At 44.6% G+C, this 21142-nt stretch overlaps 1 protein-coding gene across 3 annotated transcripts in view; it reads right to left on the bottom strand.

The window, feature by feature from the left end:
• Positions 1 to 21142, bottom strand: part of LOC132887217 (rho guanine nucleotide exchange factor 4-like) — a 267768-nt gene that overhangs the window by 185151 nt on the left and 61475 nt on the right. The window contains exon 1 of one of the 3 annotated variants that reach the window (XM_060922702.1): positions 12407 to 12498. The exons of the other annotated variants lie outside the window; for them this stretch is intronic. Coding sequence (XP_060778685.1) covers positions 12407 to 12445 — 39 coding nt within the window. The 5' untranslated portion in view covers positions 12446 to 12498. Of the gene's footprint in view, positions 1 to 12406; positions 12499 to 21142 lie in introns of those variants that run through there. 3 annotated transcript variants of the gene reach the window in all.

The raw sequence follows: 21142 nt of genomic DNA, 5'->3' as shown, positions 1-21142 counted from the left end.
AAAAGGGACTGGCCTCGAGTTCTACAGCACTAGCTTTGAGTAACTGATCAGAGAACAAATCCTGCTACTGCTTGAGCAAAATCCTTAACTCTTAAAACCTGTTCAAATCACCTGTACAGTATGGTGCTTTGGCTAAATGTGATAAATAATAATGAAAATGGGTGGCACGGTGGTGTAGTGGTTAGCACTGCTGCCTCACAGTAAGAACAATCTGGGTTCGAGCCCAGTGGCTGACTGGGGCCTTTCTGTGTGGAGTTTGCATGTTCTCCCTGTGTCTGTGGGTTTCCTCCGGGTGCACCGGTTTCCCTCACAGTCCAAAGACATGCAGGTTAGGCTGACTGGCTACTCTAGATTGTCCACTGATCAAGCTTGGAGAGGGATGGGCTCAGCCAAGTTTAAATGCCCAAGACATACCAATGATAGACTGTTAAAGTGTCATCAGTGGTACCCCTATGGCCCTTGCTGGCTATGGGAAGAAGAATAATGAAAATAATGTACATGTAATCCTACACTGGTGGAGCTTGATTAGTGAAATCCATAATCAGAATTGTAACACGATAAAGTCAAAACCAGGATGTACACAAAAACTTGAAAAAAGTCCAGGACTCAATGCTGAAAAGCATGATGAAGCAACCAGTTACACCAACCAGTTTAGTTTTGTCCAGGTTTTAGAGTTTATTTTGCAAAAGGGACTTCAACACGAGGGCGGCACAGTGGTGTAGTGGTTAGCGCTGTCACCTCACAGCAAGAAGGTCCTGGGTTCGAGCCCCGTGGCCAGCGAGGGCCTTTCTGTGTGGAGTTTGCATGTTCTCCCCGTGTCCACGTGGGTTTCCTCCGGGTGCTCCGGTTTCCCCCACAGTCCAAAGACATGCAGGTTAGGTTAACTGGTGACTCTAAATTGAGCGTAGGTGTGAGTGTGAATGGTTGTCTGTGTCTATGTGTCAGCCCTGTGATGACCTGGTGACTTGTCCAGGGTGTACCCCGCCTTTCGCCCGTAGTCAGCTGGGATAGGATCCAGCTTGCCTGCGACCCTGTAGAACAGGATAAAGCGGCTAGAGATAATGAGATGAGATGAGACTTCAACACGACATTCAAAAATCTTAGGCTTGGAACTCTTACACAACTGTCAGGATAAGTCAAAGTCCCTTCCGTGCCAGGACCTGGTCTTCAGAGGCAGTCTGCAATCCCAGTCCCAACCAGGCCCGTAAGGTGCACTGGGCGGTGCCAACCTGCGTTTCTATAGCCCTCGGACTCTTGCCTACGGTTACAGTGGGGTCTGGTTGTCTGGTACTTACACAACTGTACCAAGATAAAAATTCACACAACATAATAATTGTCACATTGTTTTGGTTTCTGTTCTAGTCCAATTCCAATCCATTCAAACCCTTTCCTGCCATTGGGTTGTGTTTGATTGTGTTCTCAGTTATTTCCTGTATATTGCTTGTGCCAAACATAAGACCTATGGACCATATCCGACTCACAACCTCGTTTCATTTGGCCTGTGGAAAAAAAGTCCATTACATTTCTACAGTGTGTAATAGTTGTTGTGTCACATGTTTGGGCTCAAACCTCACAGTTCTGAAATGCAGGTTAAATCAACACCTGTATGCTGCGTGGGGGTGGCATGGTGGTGTAGTGGTTAGCACTGTCACCTCACAGCAAGAAGGTTCTGGGTTCGAGCCCAGCAGCTGACAAGCGCCTTTCTGTGTGGAGTTTGCATGCTCTCCCCGTGAATTTCAATGGGATGAAGAAATGTTACTGCATGTCAGAGTGCAGGCACTTACAGACACAACTGCAGGGGAGAGCGGGTGCATCGCAAACTGGTGAACAAAGCCAAGCCGTGAGATGAGAATCAAGGTCAGATTTGTACCAAAGGTCGATTGATGTGCAGTTGGAGGAAAACTAGAGTATCAAAGTCAGTAGATACATAGACAGAGTCAGAATACACTAGAGTCAGGCCAAAGAAACAGAAAGACTCGGTATGATCAGGTATGAGAACACAGAATGATACTTCGCAACAGGCTGGAGTGTTTGGAGCGCTTATATAGGGAGAGTGGTGACTCCTCATCAGAATTTGGTCGAGGGAGGGCGCTGCAGAGCTTGAGAGTTGTTGTCCATGGCGGCCATGTTAGAAGGCTGCCACGAACTCATGCTGTCACTGACACTGTAAAAAATGATAAGAAATTGTGTAACCTGGTTGCCTTAAAATTCTGAGTTCACCAAACTCCTGTAGTAAATGAGCACAAGCTGCAATGCAGTCATAATTTTAAGACAACCAGGTTCCTCACTTTTTTACATTAAAACTACAAAACATTTTGCACAGTGTGGCCCGGGTAGAATCTGAGCTTGACACCCCTGCTGTGTCAGTGTATCATCATTCTTGTTTCTACATTTGCTCTGGTTTTTGACGCTTGCTTGTCTTTTGACAGGTTATTCATTATCCTCGTTCGATGAACCAGATTTATTACTCCACTTCTAACTGGGTTTTAAATGTGTAAAACGACGGAGCTGTGTTCTGAGTCGTGTTGACGTGGAACAGAATTTAATGCTTGGCTCAGGTGAAACTCTTCACAGATGAACCTGACATGTTAGGTATAAGTCACAATGGGAAATGAAAAGGAGAAGGAGGCAAAATGGTGGGTAATAAAACTGAGAAATATCCCATAAATCAGACTCAAGGATCATCTAAAAATCACTGAGCTCCACCCATCCATTATCTGGAGCCGCTTATCCTGTCCAGGGTCACAGGCCTATCCCAGCTGACTATGGGTGAGAGGCGGGGTACATCCTGGACAAGTTGCCAGATCATCACAGGGATGACACATAGAGACAAACAACCATTCACACCTACGGTCAATTTAGCGCCACCAATTAACCTAACCCGCATGTCTCTGGGGTAAATCGGAGCACCTGGAGGAAACCCACACAGAATCCACACAGAAAGGCACATCAGCCACTGGACTCAAACCCAGAACCTTCTTGCTGAGGGGTGACAGTGCTAACCACTACACCACCTTGCCACCACTCCAGAGCTCCTCGGCTTTCTAACCTGTAGACCATGTTTGTGGAACACGCATTGTATATAAAGACAGAGAATACAGTCGATCTTCACCATGCTTTGGCAAGCAAATCTAGCAACACAAATAGGGATTCAAAATTGAAAAAAAAAAAGGCGTAGCGTAGCATTCAGACAGGATTTGAGGAGTCGAGCTCTCCTGCTAATACAGTCCACATAAATAAATACCACATAAACACCCACATAACCACAATGCAGCCCCCAGTGGAGAAGGTCATTCCTTATTAAACCAACTTTACCATGATGCACTTGTTCCACTGTTTCACTCCGACGCAATTCGACCAACCAGCCAACTGAGTGAGCCTGGCAGGAACACTCTGGTCCTCTGAGTCATGGAGTGGTGGAGTGGGAGTGTCTGATGAAAAGCTGGGGTACATCATGAGCTCCTCAGTCATGATGTAAGAGCCATGTACAATGTTCCCCAGGTGGCTGTGCATAAAAGTTGTCAAGATGGTGGCGCCACCTGTCATATTTACGATTTTATGGACGTCTGAAATGTTTGGGTGACTCATCATTAAATGCTACCTTTTGTAAACTGCTAGGATGTTTTCACTGAAACTTACCCAGAAGACTCTAAAGACATATACCCACAAGAATTGTTCACCAGGTGGCGCCACCTGGCATGGATGAGGCTACAGAGGGGTCAGGTGCAATTTCATGAAAATCGCTACTCCTCCTACAGGATTGACTGGATTTCAAATTCGCACACAACAGTGGCGGGTATGAGCTCCAACCTCATTGAGGCTTTTTTTAAATTGTGTATATCCGAGTGATTACTTGTAATGGGGTAAAAATGCAGAGTTAGTTTGTTGTCTGAGGGGCAAAACATGCCTATAGAACCTCACTAATGGAGAGAAGAACACACAAGGGTTCTGTTCAAATACACTAAACACTGTATGTGAAAACTTCATATTTTCTCAGCTGTTTTTCATGTAGTCCTATTTTAAGTGCTGCAGGCTGGGTTTTTTATTAGTCAAATCCAAAACCTTTTCATGAAAGTGCTGGGTGACGTTACATGCTTCTTTACCTCCTGACTAACAGAACAACAGATTTCGCAATCAGTCCTGGCCAACTGAAGATTTTTTCCCCCAAGGAATGTGTATTTATTGATACAAATGAAGCTTCATCTAATGAAATCTGCATGTGTAATAAAAATAATGAAATCTTTGGATTTTTTTTTTAATTCTAGGCTTTGGATGATCTCATCATCTGTAGCCGCTTTATCCTTCTACAGGGTCGCAGGCAAGCTGGAGCCTATCCCAGCTGACTACGGGCGAAAGGCGGGGTACACCCTGGACAAGTTGCCAGGTCATCACAGGGCTGACACATAGACACATTCACACCTACGGTCAATTTAGAGTCACCAGTTAACCTAACCTGCATGTCTTTGGACTGTGGGGGAAACCGGAGCACCCGGAGGAAACCCACGCGGACACCATGCAAACTCCACACAGAAAGGCCCTCGCCGGCCACAGGGCTCGAACCTGGACCTTCTTGCTGCGAGGCGACAGCACTAACCACTACACCACCGTGCCGCCTGCTTTGGATGATATTAGAATTAAAAAGAATATAAGAAAGAATATTACACAAACAGTTATCAGCATTCTTGGAAACTCCTCTGTAAAATCACAGGAACAAAAACAGTCATTTGAGAAACTGAAATCAATAGCAATAAAGATTAAATAAAGAGCCCTTTATCATGTTCAGATCCCAGGCGGTCGTCTTCAGGGTCTAAAGGATTGGTCAGCCCTGATTCCCATTAACGCCCCAAACCACAGCAAATTCCTGGTCATTTTTATTTTCATCCAACTGCCGTTCTTTTGTAGAACCCTAATCCTTTCCTCACTGCCGTCTCTCACTCCTTATACCTCAAAAGGCCCTTCCACTGTTCTTGCCCACTCTGTGGTAGACCTCATGGCTCAGTCGTAGGACTCAATGCAGCCACCAACGCCGTGAGTAAAGCAGTGATGAGGTCATTATAACTCTAATGAATTATACAGCACTGTGAAAGAAAAAAAAAAAACAAGACATTCAGCAAAAAGGTCAACACACAGGCACATTCACATAGATGTTGACTTGGTCAGGACTGAAACAACGCCGGCTTTTGATTTGCCGGTGTCCTGGAACACGTCCAAGCTGAGAGAAGCAAATTCATGCTGTCTCTCTGTGGCCTTTTCAGTAAATACAATTACAGAATGGGAGATTGTGGAGCTATATTATCTGTTAAATAAAGCCCCTGAATCAATTAGTTATACAGTAAACATTCTACAGAACATAGAACTGGTTTCTGCAAGTTTACTGCAAAGATTAAATTAAAAAAAAAAATGCTAGAAATTTTTTGAAACCTCGCAGCAAGAAGGTTCTGGGTTCAAGCCCAGTGGCTGACAGGGGACTTTCTGTATAGAGTTTGCATGTTCTCTCCATGTCTGTGTGGGTTTCCTCCCACATTTCAAAGATATATGGTTAGGTTAACTGGTTACTCTAAATTGCCCATAGGTATGAATGGTTATTTCCCAAGCCTGGAAATGGGAGGGTTGCAGCAGGAAGGGCACCTGGGGTAAAATGATGCACCAGTGGATCAGTAGGGTCTACATGGACCTACTTGACCTGACTGGACAAGGATGAAGAAGAATGGCCTTATGGTTAGAAAAGCAGCTTTGGGACCAAGTTGTTGCTTGTTTGAATCCTTGGATTGGCAGGACTGGCTGAAGTGCCCTTGAACAAGGCACCCTAACTGCTCTGGCAAGATTAGCCAAAGAAAAAATAGCCTCCATGAGGCTGTAGCTCATACCAGCCAAGACACCCATCCCATCTCATTATCTCTAGCCGCTTTATCCTGTTCTATAGGGTCGCAGGCAAGCTGGAGCCTATCCCAGCTGACTATGGGCAAGAGGCAGGGTACACCCTGGACAAGTCACCAGGTCATCACAGGGCTGATGCATAGACACAGACAACCATTCACACTCACGGTCAATTTAGAGTCACCAGTTAACCTAACCTGCATGTCTTTGGACTGTGGGGGAAACCGGAGCACCCGGAGGAAACCCACGCCGACACGGGGAGAACATGCAAACTCCGCACAGAAAGGCCCTCGCTGGCCACGGGACTCGAACCCAGGACCTTCTTGCCGTGAGGCGACAGCGCTAACCACTACACCACCGTGCCGCCCCGCCAAGACACCCATAATATTGTAAAATGACAGGTGGCACCACTGCCTTGACAACTTTTATGCATACCCACCTACACGTAAAAACAGCTGAGAAAATACCAAGTTTTCACATACAGTGTTTAGTGTATTTGAACAGAACCCTTGTGTGTTCTTTTCTCCATTAGTGAGGTTCTATAGGCATGTTTTGCCCCTCAGACAACAAACTAACTCTGCATTTTTACCCCATTATAAGTAATCACTCGGATATACACAACAATAAAAAAGCCTCTATGAGGTTGGAGCTCATACCCGCCACTGTTGTTGTGTGCGAGTTTGGAATCCGATCAATCCTGTAGGAGGAGTAGCGAATTTCATGAAATTGCATGTGACCCCTCTGTCACCTCAGCCATGGTAGGTGGTGCCACCTGGTGAACAATTCTTGTTGGATTGTGTCTTTAGAGTCTTCTGGGTGACTTCTATAAATCAGGCAATAAACATGGCATGCATGCAAACTAAGCAAGCAGCTTGATTGTAAAAAGGTGGGTGTGGCTAAAATGAATTCATCATGAAGAGGTGTGGTTGAGTGTGCTTCTCTAGGAAAGTGTGAAAAAGGCTTATTCCCATTCAAATAAGGAATATACAATAGCTGTTTTTTTTTTTTTTAAAGAATCAGCATGAATATAGATTGTTAAAGGTGACTCCAACATTACAAGAATGAATTCAACAACATTGTGGAGTTGTTTATTACTGCAGCTCTGTATTCAGCTCTAAAGGTTAGTTTGGATTGTACCCTGCTGCAGTCTAACACACAAACATGTAAACTAAAATGAAGGAACATCCTGAAATGTGTCCGTATAAGGATCAGACCCAGTGGTTATCAGAAGGAAAGTATACACAAAGCGAAAATGGAAAATAGCTCACGGACACGAGAAAACTTCCAGCCGTTGTCAGTTATATGGGAAAAGTACGAGTAATTGCTTATGGCTCCCAGTAGACATCATTATCCAGCCAAAAATCTGGCTTGTACTGGAGAGGGATGCTCTCAGCCCGAATACTTAACCACTTTCTCATCTTATTAAAAAAAAAAAGTTAGCTTTAAGGCCTGAGCCATCTGGGCTTGGGTTCTCGAGCCTAGACTTATGGTAAATGAGATGGTCCAGAGTAAACCTCCAGCGAACGTTCTTTCTGATTTCTGGGTCTAGAAATGGATCAGTTAGTATCGACTCACCCTCAATCAGAGCCATTTCTCCCTAAAACATACACAACATTATTATCTCATCTCATTATCTCTAGCCGCTTTATCCTGTTCTACAGGGTCGCAGGCAAGCTGGAGCCTATCCCAGCTGACTACGGGCGAAAGGCGGGGTTCACCCTGGACAAGTCGCCAGGTCATCACAGGGCTGACACATAGACACAGACAACCATTCACACTCACATTCACACCTACGGTCAATTTAGAGTCACCAGTTAACCTAACCTGCATGTCTTTGGGGGAAACCGGAGCACCCGGAGGAAACCCACGCGGACACGGGGAGAACATGCAAACTCCGCACAGAAAGGCCCTCGCCGGCCACGGGGCTCGAACCCGGACCTTCTTGCTGTGAGGCGACAGCGCTAACCACTACACCACCGTACTGCCCCTTCCTGTTATTATAATGTTAAATAAAGCTTTTTATTATAATGTTCTTCCTTTCTTGTTTATCAAAGTTAGAAAAAAGGATGACTGTGGTGTCAGTAGAGAATGAAATGTCCTGGATCAGTGTTGGTATTGAACATCAAATGTTACCCATCCCTAACCTTATCCATGGAGGCTTTGTGAGTTTGCAACAGCGGTGACTCTCTGAGCTCCACTGCAGTCTCCGAGTGAAGCAGATGCTAAACGCAGCCTCCTAAAGAGAGATAAGAGGCAGACTGACTGTCAACGAGTCCCAATGTAATCCCAAAATCAGCGATTAAACTAACAAGCCATCCATAAAGCTCAGATTTAATGGCACCCAGGGACTCACGAGTGCAGCTCGTAAAGCTGGCACTTTATTCTCAGTGAAACAAATCCAGCGTACATGAAAAGCCATTTAAACAAAGACCTGGTGTAGTGGATTTACTGAAGTTTGTGATGCAGAATGGGAATGCATTCAGCAGAAAAACACTCGATCCCTCACTTCTTCTACTTAGCGACAAGTCGGCAGCTCTGAAGTCCTGAACGCTTTGTCTAAGGCCGTTCACTTCTTAATAATCTTTATCGTGCATGATACAGGATTGACATCCACTTCATTTGAAGCACAAGAGCACTGAATAGAACCAACTTCCTCTAATAATCTCTAACAATCATTATTAAAGATCCTGTTGAGGGAAAGAGTCTGCTCCGGGTCAGAAGAATACCAAACTACCAAAGTGAAGGCAAAGGAAAGCAACTCGATGCCTATTCATACACACAGCGTACATGGGTTCTAGAATCAACAATCCATGGATAATTAGTAAATAAAAAATAATTACATACAGTATGCCATGAATCACATCGCCACTGAGCGAGATTTTCAGCAAAAACATACAAGAGAGAATAACAGCAACATAGTGAGTGTAAAAGTGATAAACATGAAGCAGTGTGGGTAATTTTGGTTTTTAAAAATCATTTTGCCCCAGGACACGTCCCTCTGAATGAACAGTTGCTATAGAAACGAGAACGAGTGTATTAACATGAACCTGTGCGTTGCAGCCGCACTATTGTCAGACCTGCTGCTCTAGACAATTAATCAACACCTTCTCTTCAGACCAATCACAACCCAGAATTCAACAGTTCTGTGGGATCATCTAAAGACACACCTGAGTGTTCACAGTGTAGTTTGTCTCTTGTGGGCGTGGCCTGTCCAGCATTTTACGTACTTTGAGAAACATTCGTTCTGTAAAGACAACTAATTAAACACAAATGATCTCAGACACTAATCAGTGCGGAAATCGGTTGTTCGATTTAAATAACATACTAGATTAGCTCGCTAGCTGTACTAGCTACACCTGTGCACTTACCAGATGCACCAATGATCTCTGCTACTGCTTTCCAAGCTTGACTTTTCATGGATGTGTAGATATGAGAGGATACGATGAAACCATGGTTAATATTCAGTTTTTCTTCCGTGCTTGTGTTAAACAGTAAATGGGAACTGATCAGAGGTAGGAAGTAAAGTTGTAAATGAGGAACTGAAGGAACGTCAGACCACATACAGCACAGGATCCATCTGAGGAATCGTTTAAAGCAGGTGTTTGGATTTGTTGCTTTACGGCGTTATCAAAAACCTGCATAGAACTGAGAAAACGTCAATTTAAATGTTGATTGTCACCAAAATCACAGATTTATTATTGTTTTGAAATCATTGACAGCAACTTCCATCCATTATTCAGAACCACTTATCCTATGTAGGGTCACGGGCAAGCTGGAGCCTATCCCATCTGACTGTGGGTGAGAGGCGGGGTACACCCTGGACATGTCGCAAACAACCATTCACACCTACGGTCAATTTAGAGCCACCAATTATCCTAACCTGCATGTCTTTGGACTGTGGGGGAAACCAGAGCACCCAAAGGAAACCCACACAAACTCCATGCAGAAAGGCCCCTGCTGGTTGCTGGGCTCGAACCCAGAACCTTCTTGCTGTGAGGCAACAGTGCTAACCACTACACCACCGGAGACAGCAACTTGTGAAAGTTAATACAGACTGTTTGTGAGTCGGTGACAGTGTAATTGGGAAGCCATGGCCTAATGGTTAGAGAAGCAGCTTTGGGACCAAAAGGTCACGGGCGCAATTCCCTGGACCAGCAGGAATGGTTGAAGTGCCCTTGAGCAAGGCACCTTACCCTCAACTGCTCCCCAGGCTGCTCTGGGAATGTTGTACATCTCTCTGGATAAGAGTGTCTGCTAAATGCCATTCATGCTGGTGCAGATTTGGGGGGGGGTACACCTGGCATTGCATCCCCCCATCGAAAAAAAAAAAAGTTTTAATATTATGATATGCCCGCCATCTTTTATTTAATTAAGGTTTTAAAAATTGTTATGTGTGATTGAGCTGAAGAGTTTATGGTATAAATTTATATTTAATAGTAGGTCCTGGTGTAGTGGTTAGCACTGTCACCTCACAGCAAGAAGGTCCTGGGTTCGGGCCCAGCGGCCGGCGAGGGCCTTTCTGTGTGGAGTTTGCATGTTCTCCCCGTGTCCGCGTGGGTTTCTTCCGGGTGCTCCGGTTTCCCCCACAGTCCAAAGACATGCAGGTTAGGTTAACTGGTGACTCTAAATTGAGCGTAGGTGTGAATGTGAGTGTGAATGGTTGTCTGTGTCTATGTGTCAGCCCTGTGATGACCTGGCGACTTGTCCAGGGTGTAGCCCACCTTTCGCCCGTAGTCAGCTGGGATAGGCTCCAGCTTGCCTGCAACCCTGTAGAACAGGATAAGCAGCTACAGAGAATGGATGGACGGATGGATGGATAGTAGGTCCTAGCTTAGGATTTTAGGCTCATGACACAAATGCAGTGAAAAGCAAGCTGGGCAAATCCTGTTGGATCTGGCAGACCCTGGACCCCTGACCTTGCTGGTTTGACGCCCTCCCCTTCCCATTTTCTTGGATCCGCCTCTGTAATGTAGTGTAAGTGCACCGTCTAGTGAAGTAAAGAACCTTGATTGCTGGTTTAATGGACAGTTAAAGATGGACACACACATTAATAACATCTGTAAGGCCACCTTTTTCCACTTGTATAACATTAGAAGAATTAGGAAGTTTCTGTTTCGATATTAGGTAATGCTTTTGTGAAAATTCGCCTTTATGACTGTAACAGCCTCCTATATATCTTGCCTTGTAATCAGCTGCACAAACTCCAACGTGTACAGAATGCAGCAGTGAGGCTAATTTGCAATGTTGGACGCTTTGATGACTGCCTTCTTGTTTAGTCTCTCCTGGTTACTGATTAGTCACAGAATTCAGTTTAAATGTTTACTTTTTACCAATAAAGCTTGAAGTGGACTCGCTCCTGCATCTATTACAGAACTAGTAAAACCCAAAACTGCTTCAGGATACAATCTAAAAGCTTTTGATGACAAACTCTGACTTCAGTTTCCCAATATAAGGACCTGAGCTACTCTGGGTGACTGATCATTTACTGTCACGGCACCCAAACTATGAAACAGTTTGCCTGTGATTATCTGAAATGCCACTAATGTAGATGCTTTTAAACGCATCCTGAAAACTCGTCTGTCCATGGAGGCATATCGCTGCCAGTAGAATCTCATCTCACCTCATTATCTCTAGCCGCTTTATCCTTCTACAGGGTCGCAGGCAAGCTGGAGCCTATCCCAGCTGACTACAGGCGAAAGGCGGGGTACACCCTGGACAAGTCACCAGGTCATCACAGGGCTGATGCATAGACACAGACAACCATTCACACTCACATTCACACCTACGGTCAATTTAGAGTCACCAGTTAACCTAACCTGCATGTCTTTGGACTGTGGAGGAAACCGGAGCACCCGGAGGAAACCCTATTATTATTATTATGATACAGCAGCTGGAATTACCTTCGTGCCACCTTCTGGAATGAGTCCCTTCCTGTCTTGAGGGGGAAAACAAAAACGTAAATGAAATGAAAACAAAAATGAAGCTGATTTTACCTGCAGTTGCATTTTGTTTTAGTTCATGCTGCATTGCTTATTGTAGTTTTCACTGTTTTTTAAAAATCTGTCTTTTTTTATTTCAGTTAATGAAATTATGTTTTCGCTGCTAGTTTTAGTTTAGTCTTAATTTTCGTCAGCTGTATTAACTCTGCTGTCGAGCAAACATGTAGGAAATAAAGTCACCTGTCACTTTCACTCATGCTAGTGTGAACATACGGTTAACACAATTAGCATCCACCTACATCATCATCATCATCATCATCGTTACTTTCATCCAAACACCCCAACCCTGTGAGTCCTGATACTGTAAATCAGTGAAATATTTGATTCTGATTCTTCATTCAGGCATTTAAACATGACTTGTTCCAAACACCAACACATTCCATCCTGAAGGCTTGATAGCTCTCACAATCATCTCCTGAGAACCCCAAAAAACACAAAGTTCAAACACGCACCACGTCTCTCCAAGCAGGATTATCAACAAATCAAACAGAGCCCAAACAAGCGTTGGAGGAAAGCTAGGAAGCTCTTACCGTGAAGAATGCTCGGAGGAAACACATGACACTGAGCATTCTGAGAGCGCCATGGGAGAGAGCTCCTCTCTTCCCTCTCTCTCTCTCTCTCTCTCTCTCACTCTTACGTACACACACTCATTCCTGCTCTCTGTGGTTGGCCCCAGGGCCTTGTAGAACCAAGCTTGTCACTCTTTCTCTCTCTCTCTGTCTCTCTCACACACACAAAACCTGTTGCTATTTCAGAATTGGCTTAGTTTACTTCTCAGAGGGCAGCCAGCCAAGAGGGAGGAGAGCAAGTTAATGCACAACAAACTCAACTCTTATCCAAACCTTATCTTACAAAAATGCTAAACTGGTCATGAGTGTTCAGGTATTGAACACGACATCACCAGTACTTCATTTGTGCTCCGGCACCTCTCAAATGTGAAGGGGAACTTATTTACGTGTACCTGCAGCGCTGCAATTTTTTTCTTTTATTCATTCGTTCATTATCTATAGCGCTTATCCAAAAGGGTTTTGAGGGAAGCTGGAATCAATCCCAGCTGACTGGGTGAGAGGTGAGGTTCACCCTGTACCCTGGGGCTAACACAAACAACCTTTCACACCTGTGGGCAATTCAGAGTGGCCAGTTGACTTAGGGTGTATTCAGACCAGGATAGTTCGATAGTTCACTTGCTTTGGTCTGAACCAAATGTTTTTTTTATTTTTTCATTTTGGTGCGGTTCGCTTTCACACTGTACATTTTAGTAAGCGGACCAAAATCTGTCAACAAAGCCACGCGCCCTGAGGTCGTTCAGCTATTGGTCAGAGACGACACGCGCACAAAGCGCTGTTCTGGGGAGTGCGTGAACCCCTTCTCCTTCATTTTCTCACTGAATACAGCAAACACGTCGGCATTTTTGTGTGTTCTCTCCAAAAGCTCAGATATGTGGACATCTGCCCATATATCCACAAGGGTACGCGTTTCTTCCTCGGGCCACGTTTGCCCCCTACTCATTTTTTGTACTCGCCTACCACTGGTGACTGAACGACCCTTGACAACCGAAACAGTGTTTGCACTTTGCGGTGGAGTGTCAAGACTCTGTTTCCCATAATGCTTGACAAACGACGGAAGCTCCCGAGGTACAAAAAAGGTCCGGTCTGCTTTCACACCTCCAAAAGATCTGCACCAGGGTTCCTTTGGTCCGGACCGAGTCCGACCTTGCAGCTCGGTCTCGGTCCGCTTGTTTGGTCCGGACCAGAGTTCAGTGGTTCGTATTCAGACCAACCCAAAAGGTCCGGACCAAGGGAAATTTGGTTCGTTTGGTCCGGACCAAACAACGTAGGTGTGAATACGCCCTTAATCCACATGTGTGGAAACTGGAGCATCCAAAGGAAACCCATACAGGCACAACGAGAACATTCAAGGCCACGGTCACAGTCACCTGGCAGGCTCAAACCCAGAACCTTCTTGCTGTGAGGCGACAGTGATAACCACTGCACCAACATGCAATTTTTGAGTAGTTTGCTCTCTGTGTCGGTCAAACAGTGCCATTTTCCATAATGTTGGATGGGATAAAGTAGAGGCAAGCCAGCCAGGAGTCTAACCACAAACCTTCTGTTCTGTAGTCAGCTGCGTTATCCTTTGCAACACTCGCTCACCTCATTTGTTATCCAACTAAACTAACTAAAATTCCTCCCACATTTACAGATTTACAAAAGTTTCACTGATTTTCTTCAAACACAAATGCTTATATGTTGATAAATGCCAATCAGCTGCATTCGAGTCGCATCCAAGCACAGTTCTGGTGCATATTTACATCAACTAAGGAGTGAAATGAAGAAGGATGCAAAGGGTGTCATAGAACATGCCATTGTGACATTTTCAGATTTTCCTGTTCATGGTATCGCTTATAACGATATATCGTCACACACATAGAGTCCTGCTCATTTCCTGCTCCATTCATTGATTAATTATTTACTATTGATGCTTTAGGGTGTGTTATACAATTGCACAAAGGTTGTATCCAGGATTTACCATAAATGTTGACATCTGATTTATCAGTTGGCAGAAAATACACAGCTAAATAACAATAAGAACAACAACAACAACAACAACATCTGTGGATGCAGAATAATTTTCTAAAACTTAACATGGATAAAACAGAAATCATGCTTATCAGCCCCAAATCTTCATTGCCCAAATTCTCCAGTTTCAGTCTTAACATTGATGGTCTCATTCTCATTATCTCTAGCTGCTTTATCCTGTTCTACAGGGTCGCAGGCAAGCTGGAGCCTATCCCAGCTGACTACAGGCGAAAGGTGGGGTACACCCTGGACAAGTCGCCAGGTCATCACAGGGCTGACACATAGACACAGACAACCATTCACACTCACACCTACGGTCAATTTAGAGTCACCAGTTAACCTAACCTGCATGTCTTTGGACTGTGGGGGAAACCGGAGCACCCGGAGGAAACCCACGCGGACACGGGGAGAACATGCAAACTCCACACAGAAAGGCCCTCGCCGGCCACGGGGCTCGAACCCGGACCTCCTTGCTGTGAGGCGACAGCGCTAACCACTACACCACCGTGCCGTCCAACATTGATGGTGCACTTGTTAAAAGGTGAGCGAGTGTTGCAATGGATAACACAGCTGACTGTGGAACAGAAGGTTTGGGGTTAGACTCCTGGCTGGCTCGCCTCTACTTTATCCTATCCAACGTTATGGAAAACAACACTGAAGGCTACATCAGGGGGCGGAGCCTTTTCTTACAAAGCCCCACAGTTATGGAACAGCCTTCCAAGTAGTGTTCGGGAATCAGACACAGTCTCAGTGTTTAAGTCTCGGCTGAAAACATATCTGTTTAGTTAAGCCTTTTGTTAATGGTGTTTATGAGGTAAAGGAGTAGATCTGGAGGGTCCTCAGACATAGAGTGTTTTGGTAAACTGCGATGTATGGATGCTGTCAGTCCCCACTCGCTTGCTCACTCGAGTTTGTTGATGGTGTAGTGGCTGCTGCTTTATGTCCCGGGGCCCCTCATGCCTGTGTTACCTTCTGGCTCTCCCCTTTTAGTTATGCTGTCATAGTTAGTTGCCGGAGTCCCTGCCTGTACTCAGTGCAATATTGTATACTGTTCCTACTTATTCAGGTGACATTGGGCATACCTAACAACCTGTGTTTTCTCTCTCTTCCCCCCCCCATCTGTCCCTCTGAGTTACATGTCAGTCCTGGGATCGAGATGCTGACCTCTTCTGTTCCTCGGACCTGCCTGATCCATCCTGGTGTCCTGTGCCTGGTTGGAGTCTCATCGCATCGCTCCTGTGGAGGGCGGACCCACGTGGACAGTTGGGGGTCATGCCTGGAGGACACTCTGGACTCTTGCAGTGGTGCTTTTGTGCTTGGGGACTGCAGTTGACTTGCTGACTTTAGGACTGCAGTTGACTTGCTGATTTTAGGACTGCAGTTGACTTGCTGAATTTTGGGACTACAGTTGTCGTGAACGGTTTTGTGCGCGGGTTTCCGTCGGTGGGGGTTTATAGCATCAACAAAGCTGACTTTATGTTAGGACTGTTAATGTTATAGTCATGTTGTCTGTTGTTGCCCGGATGGGGATGGGTTCCCTTTTGAGTCTGGTTCCTCTCGAGGTTTCTTACTCGTGTTGTCTGAGGGAGTTTTTCCTTGCCACCGTCGCCACAGGCTTCATCATTGGGGATAGATTAGGGATAAAATTAGCTCATGTTCTAAGTCGTTCAAATTCTGCAAAGCTGCTTTGCGACAATGTTTATTGTTAAAAGCACTATACAAATAAACTTGACTTGATGTGACTGACACTGTTTGACTGACACAGAGAGCAAACTCCTCAAAAATTGCATGGTGGTTCAGTGGTTATCACCTAGAAACCTTGGAATACTGCTTGACCCCTCACTCAACTTTGATCCCCACATTAAATCCCTCACCAAGACTGCTTTCTTCCACCTCCGGAACATTGCCCGCCTTCAACCCTTTCTTTCCACTAGTGATGTTCAAACGTTGGTCCACTCCTTCATTATGTCCCGCCTAGATTATTGTAGCTCCCTTCTCATTGGCCTCCTTACTAAATCCCTTCAAAGACTACAATACATTCAGAACTCTGCAGCGAGACTCCTCACCCATAGCAAACCATCTGCTCATATCACTGCCATTCTTTCTCAGCTTCACAGGCTACCTGTTCTGTCCAGAATTAAATATAAAATCATACTACTCACCTTCAAAGCTCTCCATAACCTTGCTCCTTCTTACATCTGTGATCTTCTGACCCCTGATCCTCCATCCTGCTCTCTCAAATCCTCTAGCTATAATCTCCTTGCTGTTCCTCGCAGTAGACTCTTGACCCTGGGTGGCAGGTTCTTCAGTGCCACGGCCCCCAAGCTCTGGAAATCCCTTCCTCAACCCTTCCATGACTGCTCTTCTCTTCCTTTCTTCAAATCTCATCTCAAAACCTTTCTATTTCATGAACATTTCTCCACCAGTGCATAAACTCACCACTCTTTAGCAACTCTTTTTTTTTTGTGGTGTTTTCTCTGACCTATATAAAGTGACCTTGAGTTTGAGAAAGGGACTGTATAAATGTAACTTATTATTCACAACAATGAGGGCAGTTCTTCAGTAATGGAATTACATTCACAGCAAAATGTGGGAACGTTTTGAGTTGCAGTACTCAAGATAATGGTATTAAATAAAAATTTCTCACTGTATGAGATCTGTTGACCCTAAAAACGCATATAACAATTGGTTATGTTTAACTCTGAACGCAAAATCTTTTACGAGGAAAGGAAAATCAGGAACGGAATTACATCAGAAAAAAACCCTGAACTTTCATTTTTTAAAATTCAAAACAAGAATTGTTTGAATGTCTGAAGCAATATTGCTATAATTGGGGTGATGATTTTTAAATAGGTGGCACAGTGGTGTAGTGGTTAGTGCTGTCGCCTCACAGCAAGAAGGTCCGGGTTCGAGCCCCATAGCCGGCGAGGGCCTTTCTGTGCGGAGTTTGCATGTTCTCCCCGTGTCTGCGTGGGTTTCCGCCGGGTGCTCCGGTTTCCCCCACAGTCCAAAGACATGCAGGTTAGGTTAACTGGTGACTCTAAATTGAGCGTAGGTGTGAATGTGAGTGTGAATGGTTGTCTGTGTCTGTGTCAGCCCTGTGATGACCTGGCGACTTGTCCAGGGTGTACCCCGCCTTTCGCCCGTAGTCAGCTGGGATAGGCTCCAGCTTGCCTGCGACCCTGTAGAACAGGATAAAGCGGCCAGAGATAATGAGATGAGATGAGATTCTATACTTTAGTAATATCACTGAGCTGACAAGTTAAGGCAACCTTAATAATAATTCCATAATTTTGGCCTCTCTGCTAAAGAATTGCCCACAACAACTACAACATCTCACCACTGACAGGAGAAACAATGCTATAGATTGCAAATGTCATCGTTCGAGCAGGTGAATGTAGAAGAGCCGTGAGGAGAAATATCACCCTCTGCTGGATAAACTGCACTGCTGATCACTCATTATCTCACAATACAAAAACATTTTTTTGTTCTCCAAGTGCCTTCAAAGTCCTTCAAATATTCAATCCCTTTAGCGATAGAGTATTAGTTTAGCAGTAAACCTAAAATGGTTGAATCTGTTGTCGTTTATTCATCAACCAACCTCACAGGATTTACATTTTATAATCTCATCATCTCATCTCATTATCTCTAGCTGCTTTATCCTTCTACAGGGTCGCAGGCAAGCTGGAGCCTATCCCAGCTGACTACGGGCGAAAGGCGGGGTACACCCTGGACAAGTCGCCAGGTCATCACAGGGCTGACACATAGACACAGACAACCATTCACACTCACACCTACGCTCAATTTAGAGTCACCAGTTAACCTAACCTGCATGTCTTTGGACTGTGGGGGAAACCGGAGCACCCGGAGGAAACCCACGCAGACACGGGGAGAACATGCAAACTCCACACAGAAAGGCCCTCGCCGGCCACGGGGCTCGAACCCAGGACCTTCTTGCTGTGAGGCGACAGCGTTAACCACTACACCACCGTGCCGCCCCCATTTTATAATTATTTTGGAAAAAAAAGCACTTTTTAAAGTGACCCAGGAAGGTTGATGTATTAAAAAGATGAATAGTACCCTGTGGAGCTCAAATAACCCAGAGGTACTTGAATCACATGCTGTATTACCCGCTGCCTCATGCCTGTGAAGGAGAATGAGCTGGAAAAACACCACGCGCTAATGTTTACACTTGGGTACGGAAACGGCCGAAGTTTATCCTCATTATAATATTATAATGAATGAGGTCACTACAAACATGGCGGAACCTGCGGCCTCCGACACAGAAGCGAGCGCTCGAGAGCCTTTAATATTTACTTGGCCTGTCTGTCATGTTTTCTCCCTCTCTTTTTTGGTGCCTTTCGCGTCTGACAATGTCCTTAACATCATTGCTTTTTGCCTCGATTCAGGAGTCTTTGTTCGATCTGGGCGATCTGCCATGTTTGCTGTAGTCTACGGTCGTGACCTCTGACCTGCGCATGACCTCATGTCACTTTTCCAAACTGGCTGCTGAGTGAGCGGTTTGTGAACAGACTCCCACGTGGTTAGGACGCCCCGCATTAGGAAATAAAATGGACTGAAACAAGATGATGCGTGCCAGCTATGGGGATGGGTATCAGCTCAAACAATTTAGAAAGGGAAGTGGATTAAAAGATTCCTGAACCAGCACATCGACACACCTGTGTCACTTTAAATGCAAATGTTCTTCAAATTGTACTGTAGTAATACTCTAGTAACACTTGGAGATGATAGAGATACACTACAACTCTCTTTCCTTAGTGTTTTCCTCCCACGTTCACACATACAGACCCAAATAATCTCCCCTCGATCATAAACCAACCTCAGATCATTTCCCGGGCTACATTGCTGTTCTGCTAACTGCTACTCATCATCATCATCATCATCATCATCATCATCATAAAGATCAAATGTACAGTTTTAATGTACATTAAACATACAGTGTGTATGCAGAGACTTTCACCAGCTGTTTGGGGTATTTTTTCACTCAGGATGTGCAGGTGACCTTGTGAGTGCTCGTATTTTCTAAAATGGAAGAACATTCCCCAAATGTATAGATTTCCTCTTAAAAATGTCATAAAATTAATCTATTCAATTTTCCCTCTTCATTCATTCAAGAGTTATTAAATATCCAGGGCTGCTTCTCGTTTCAATACAGTCCGAACTGGGATTGGGAAATCGGTCAATTTTATCAGACGAATATAAATTTTATCGGTCAGGTAGCCATAATGGCTTAACTGGTTTTCCAGCCCTTTCTAATTGTGAAAAGAACATCCAAAATTATTTTATCCACATTCACTGGACATGAGCAATTGCATGCTCTGACTGGCTACTCTACTACTAGGATATCAGCTCATATACCGTAAGTAGAGAAAAACTAAATCACGGAGCACATCAAGTCGGATATATCACTTTGTTAACAAGTATTTAAAAGAAACATAATTAGCTAAAAGAATACAGCCCCGATTCCAAAAAAGTTGGGACAAAGTACAAATTGTAAATAAAAACGGAATGCAATGATGTGGAAGTTTCAAAACTCCATATTTTATTCAGAATAGAACATAGATGACATATCAAATGTTTAAACTGAGAAAATGTATCATTTAAAGAGAAAAATTAGGTGATTTTAAATTTCATGACAACAACACATCTCAAAAAAGTTGGGACAAGGCCATGTTTCCCACTGTGAGCCATCCCCTTTTCTCTTTACAACAGTCTGTAAACGTCTGGGGACTGAGGAGACAAGTTGCTCAAGTTTAGGGATAGGAATGTTAACCCATTCTTGTCTAATGTAGGATTCTAGTTGCTCAACTGTCTTAGGTCTTTTTTGTCGTATCTTCCGTTTTATGATGCGCCAAATGTTTTCTATGGGTGAAAGATCTGGACTGCAGGCTGGCCAGTTCAGTACCCGGACCCTTCTTCTACGCAGCCATGATGCTGTAATTGATGCAGTATGTGGTTTGGCATTGTCATGTTGGAAAATGCAAGGTCTTCCCTGAAAGAGACGTCGTCTGGATGGGAGCATATGTTGCTCTAGAACCTGGATATACCTTTCAGCATTGATGGTGTCTTTCCAGATGTGTAAGCTCCCCATGCCACACACACTAATGCAACCCCATACTATCAGAGATGCAGGCTTCTGAACTGAGCACTGATAACAACTCGGGTCGTCCTTCTCCTCTTTAGTCCGAATGACACGGCGTCCCTGATTTCCATAAAGAACTTCACATTTTGATTCGTCTGACCACAGAACAGTTTTCCACTTTGCCACAGTCCATTTTAAATGAGCCTTGGCCCAGAGAAGACGTCTGCACTTCTGGATCATGTTTAGATACGGCTTCTTCTTTGAACTATAGAGTTTTAGCTGGCAACGGCGGATGGCACGGTGAATTGTGTTCACAGATAATGTTCTCTGGAAATATTCCTGAGCCCATTTTGTGATTTCCAATACAGAAGCATGCCTGTATGTGATGCAGTGCCGTCTAAGGGCCCGAAGATCACGGGCACCCAGTATGGTTTTCCGGCCTTGACCCTTACGCACAGAGATTCTTCCAGATTCTCTGAATCTTTTGATGATATTATGCACTGTAGATGATGATATGTTCAAACTCTTTGCAATTTTACACTGTCGAACTCCTTTCTGATATTGCTCCACTATTTGTCGGCGCA

Source organism: Neoarius graeffei, chromosome 5 (assembly GCF_027579695.1).
Source record: "Neoarius graeffei isolate fNeoGra1 chromosome 5, fNeoGra1.pri, whole genome shotgun sequence".
Lineage (NCBI taxonomy): Eukaryota > Metazoa > Chordata > Actinopteri > Siluriformes > Ariidae > Neoarius > Neoarius graeffei.
The sequence above is the reverse complement of the archived record's forward strand: the minus strand, read 5'-3'. Positions and strand labels throughout refer to the sequence as shown.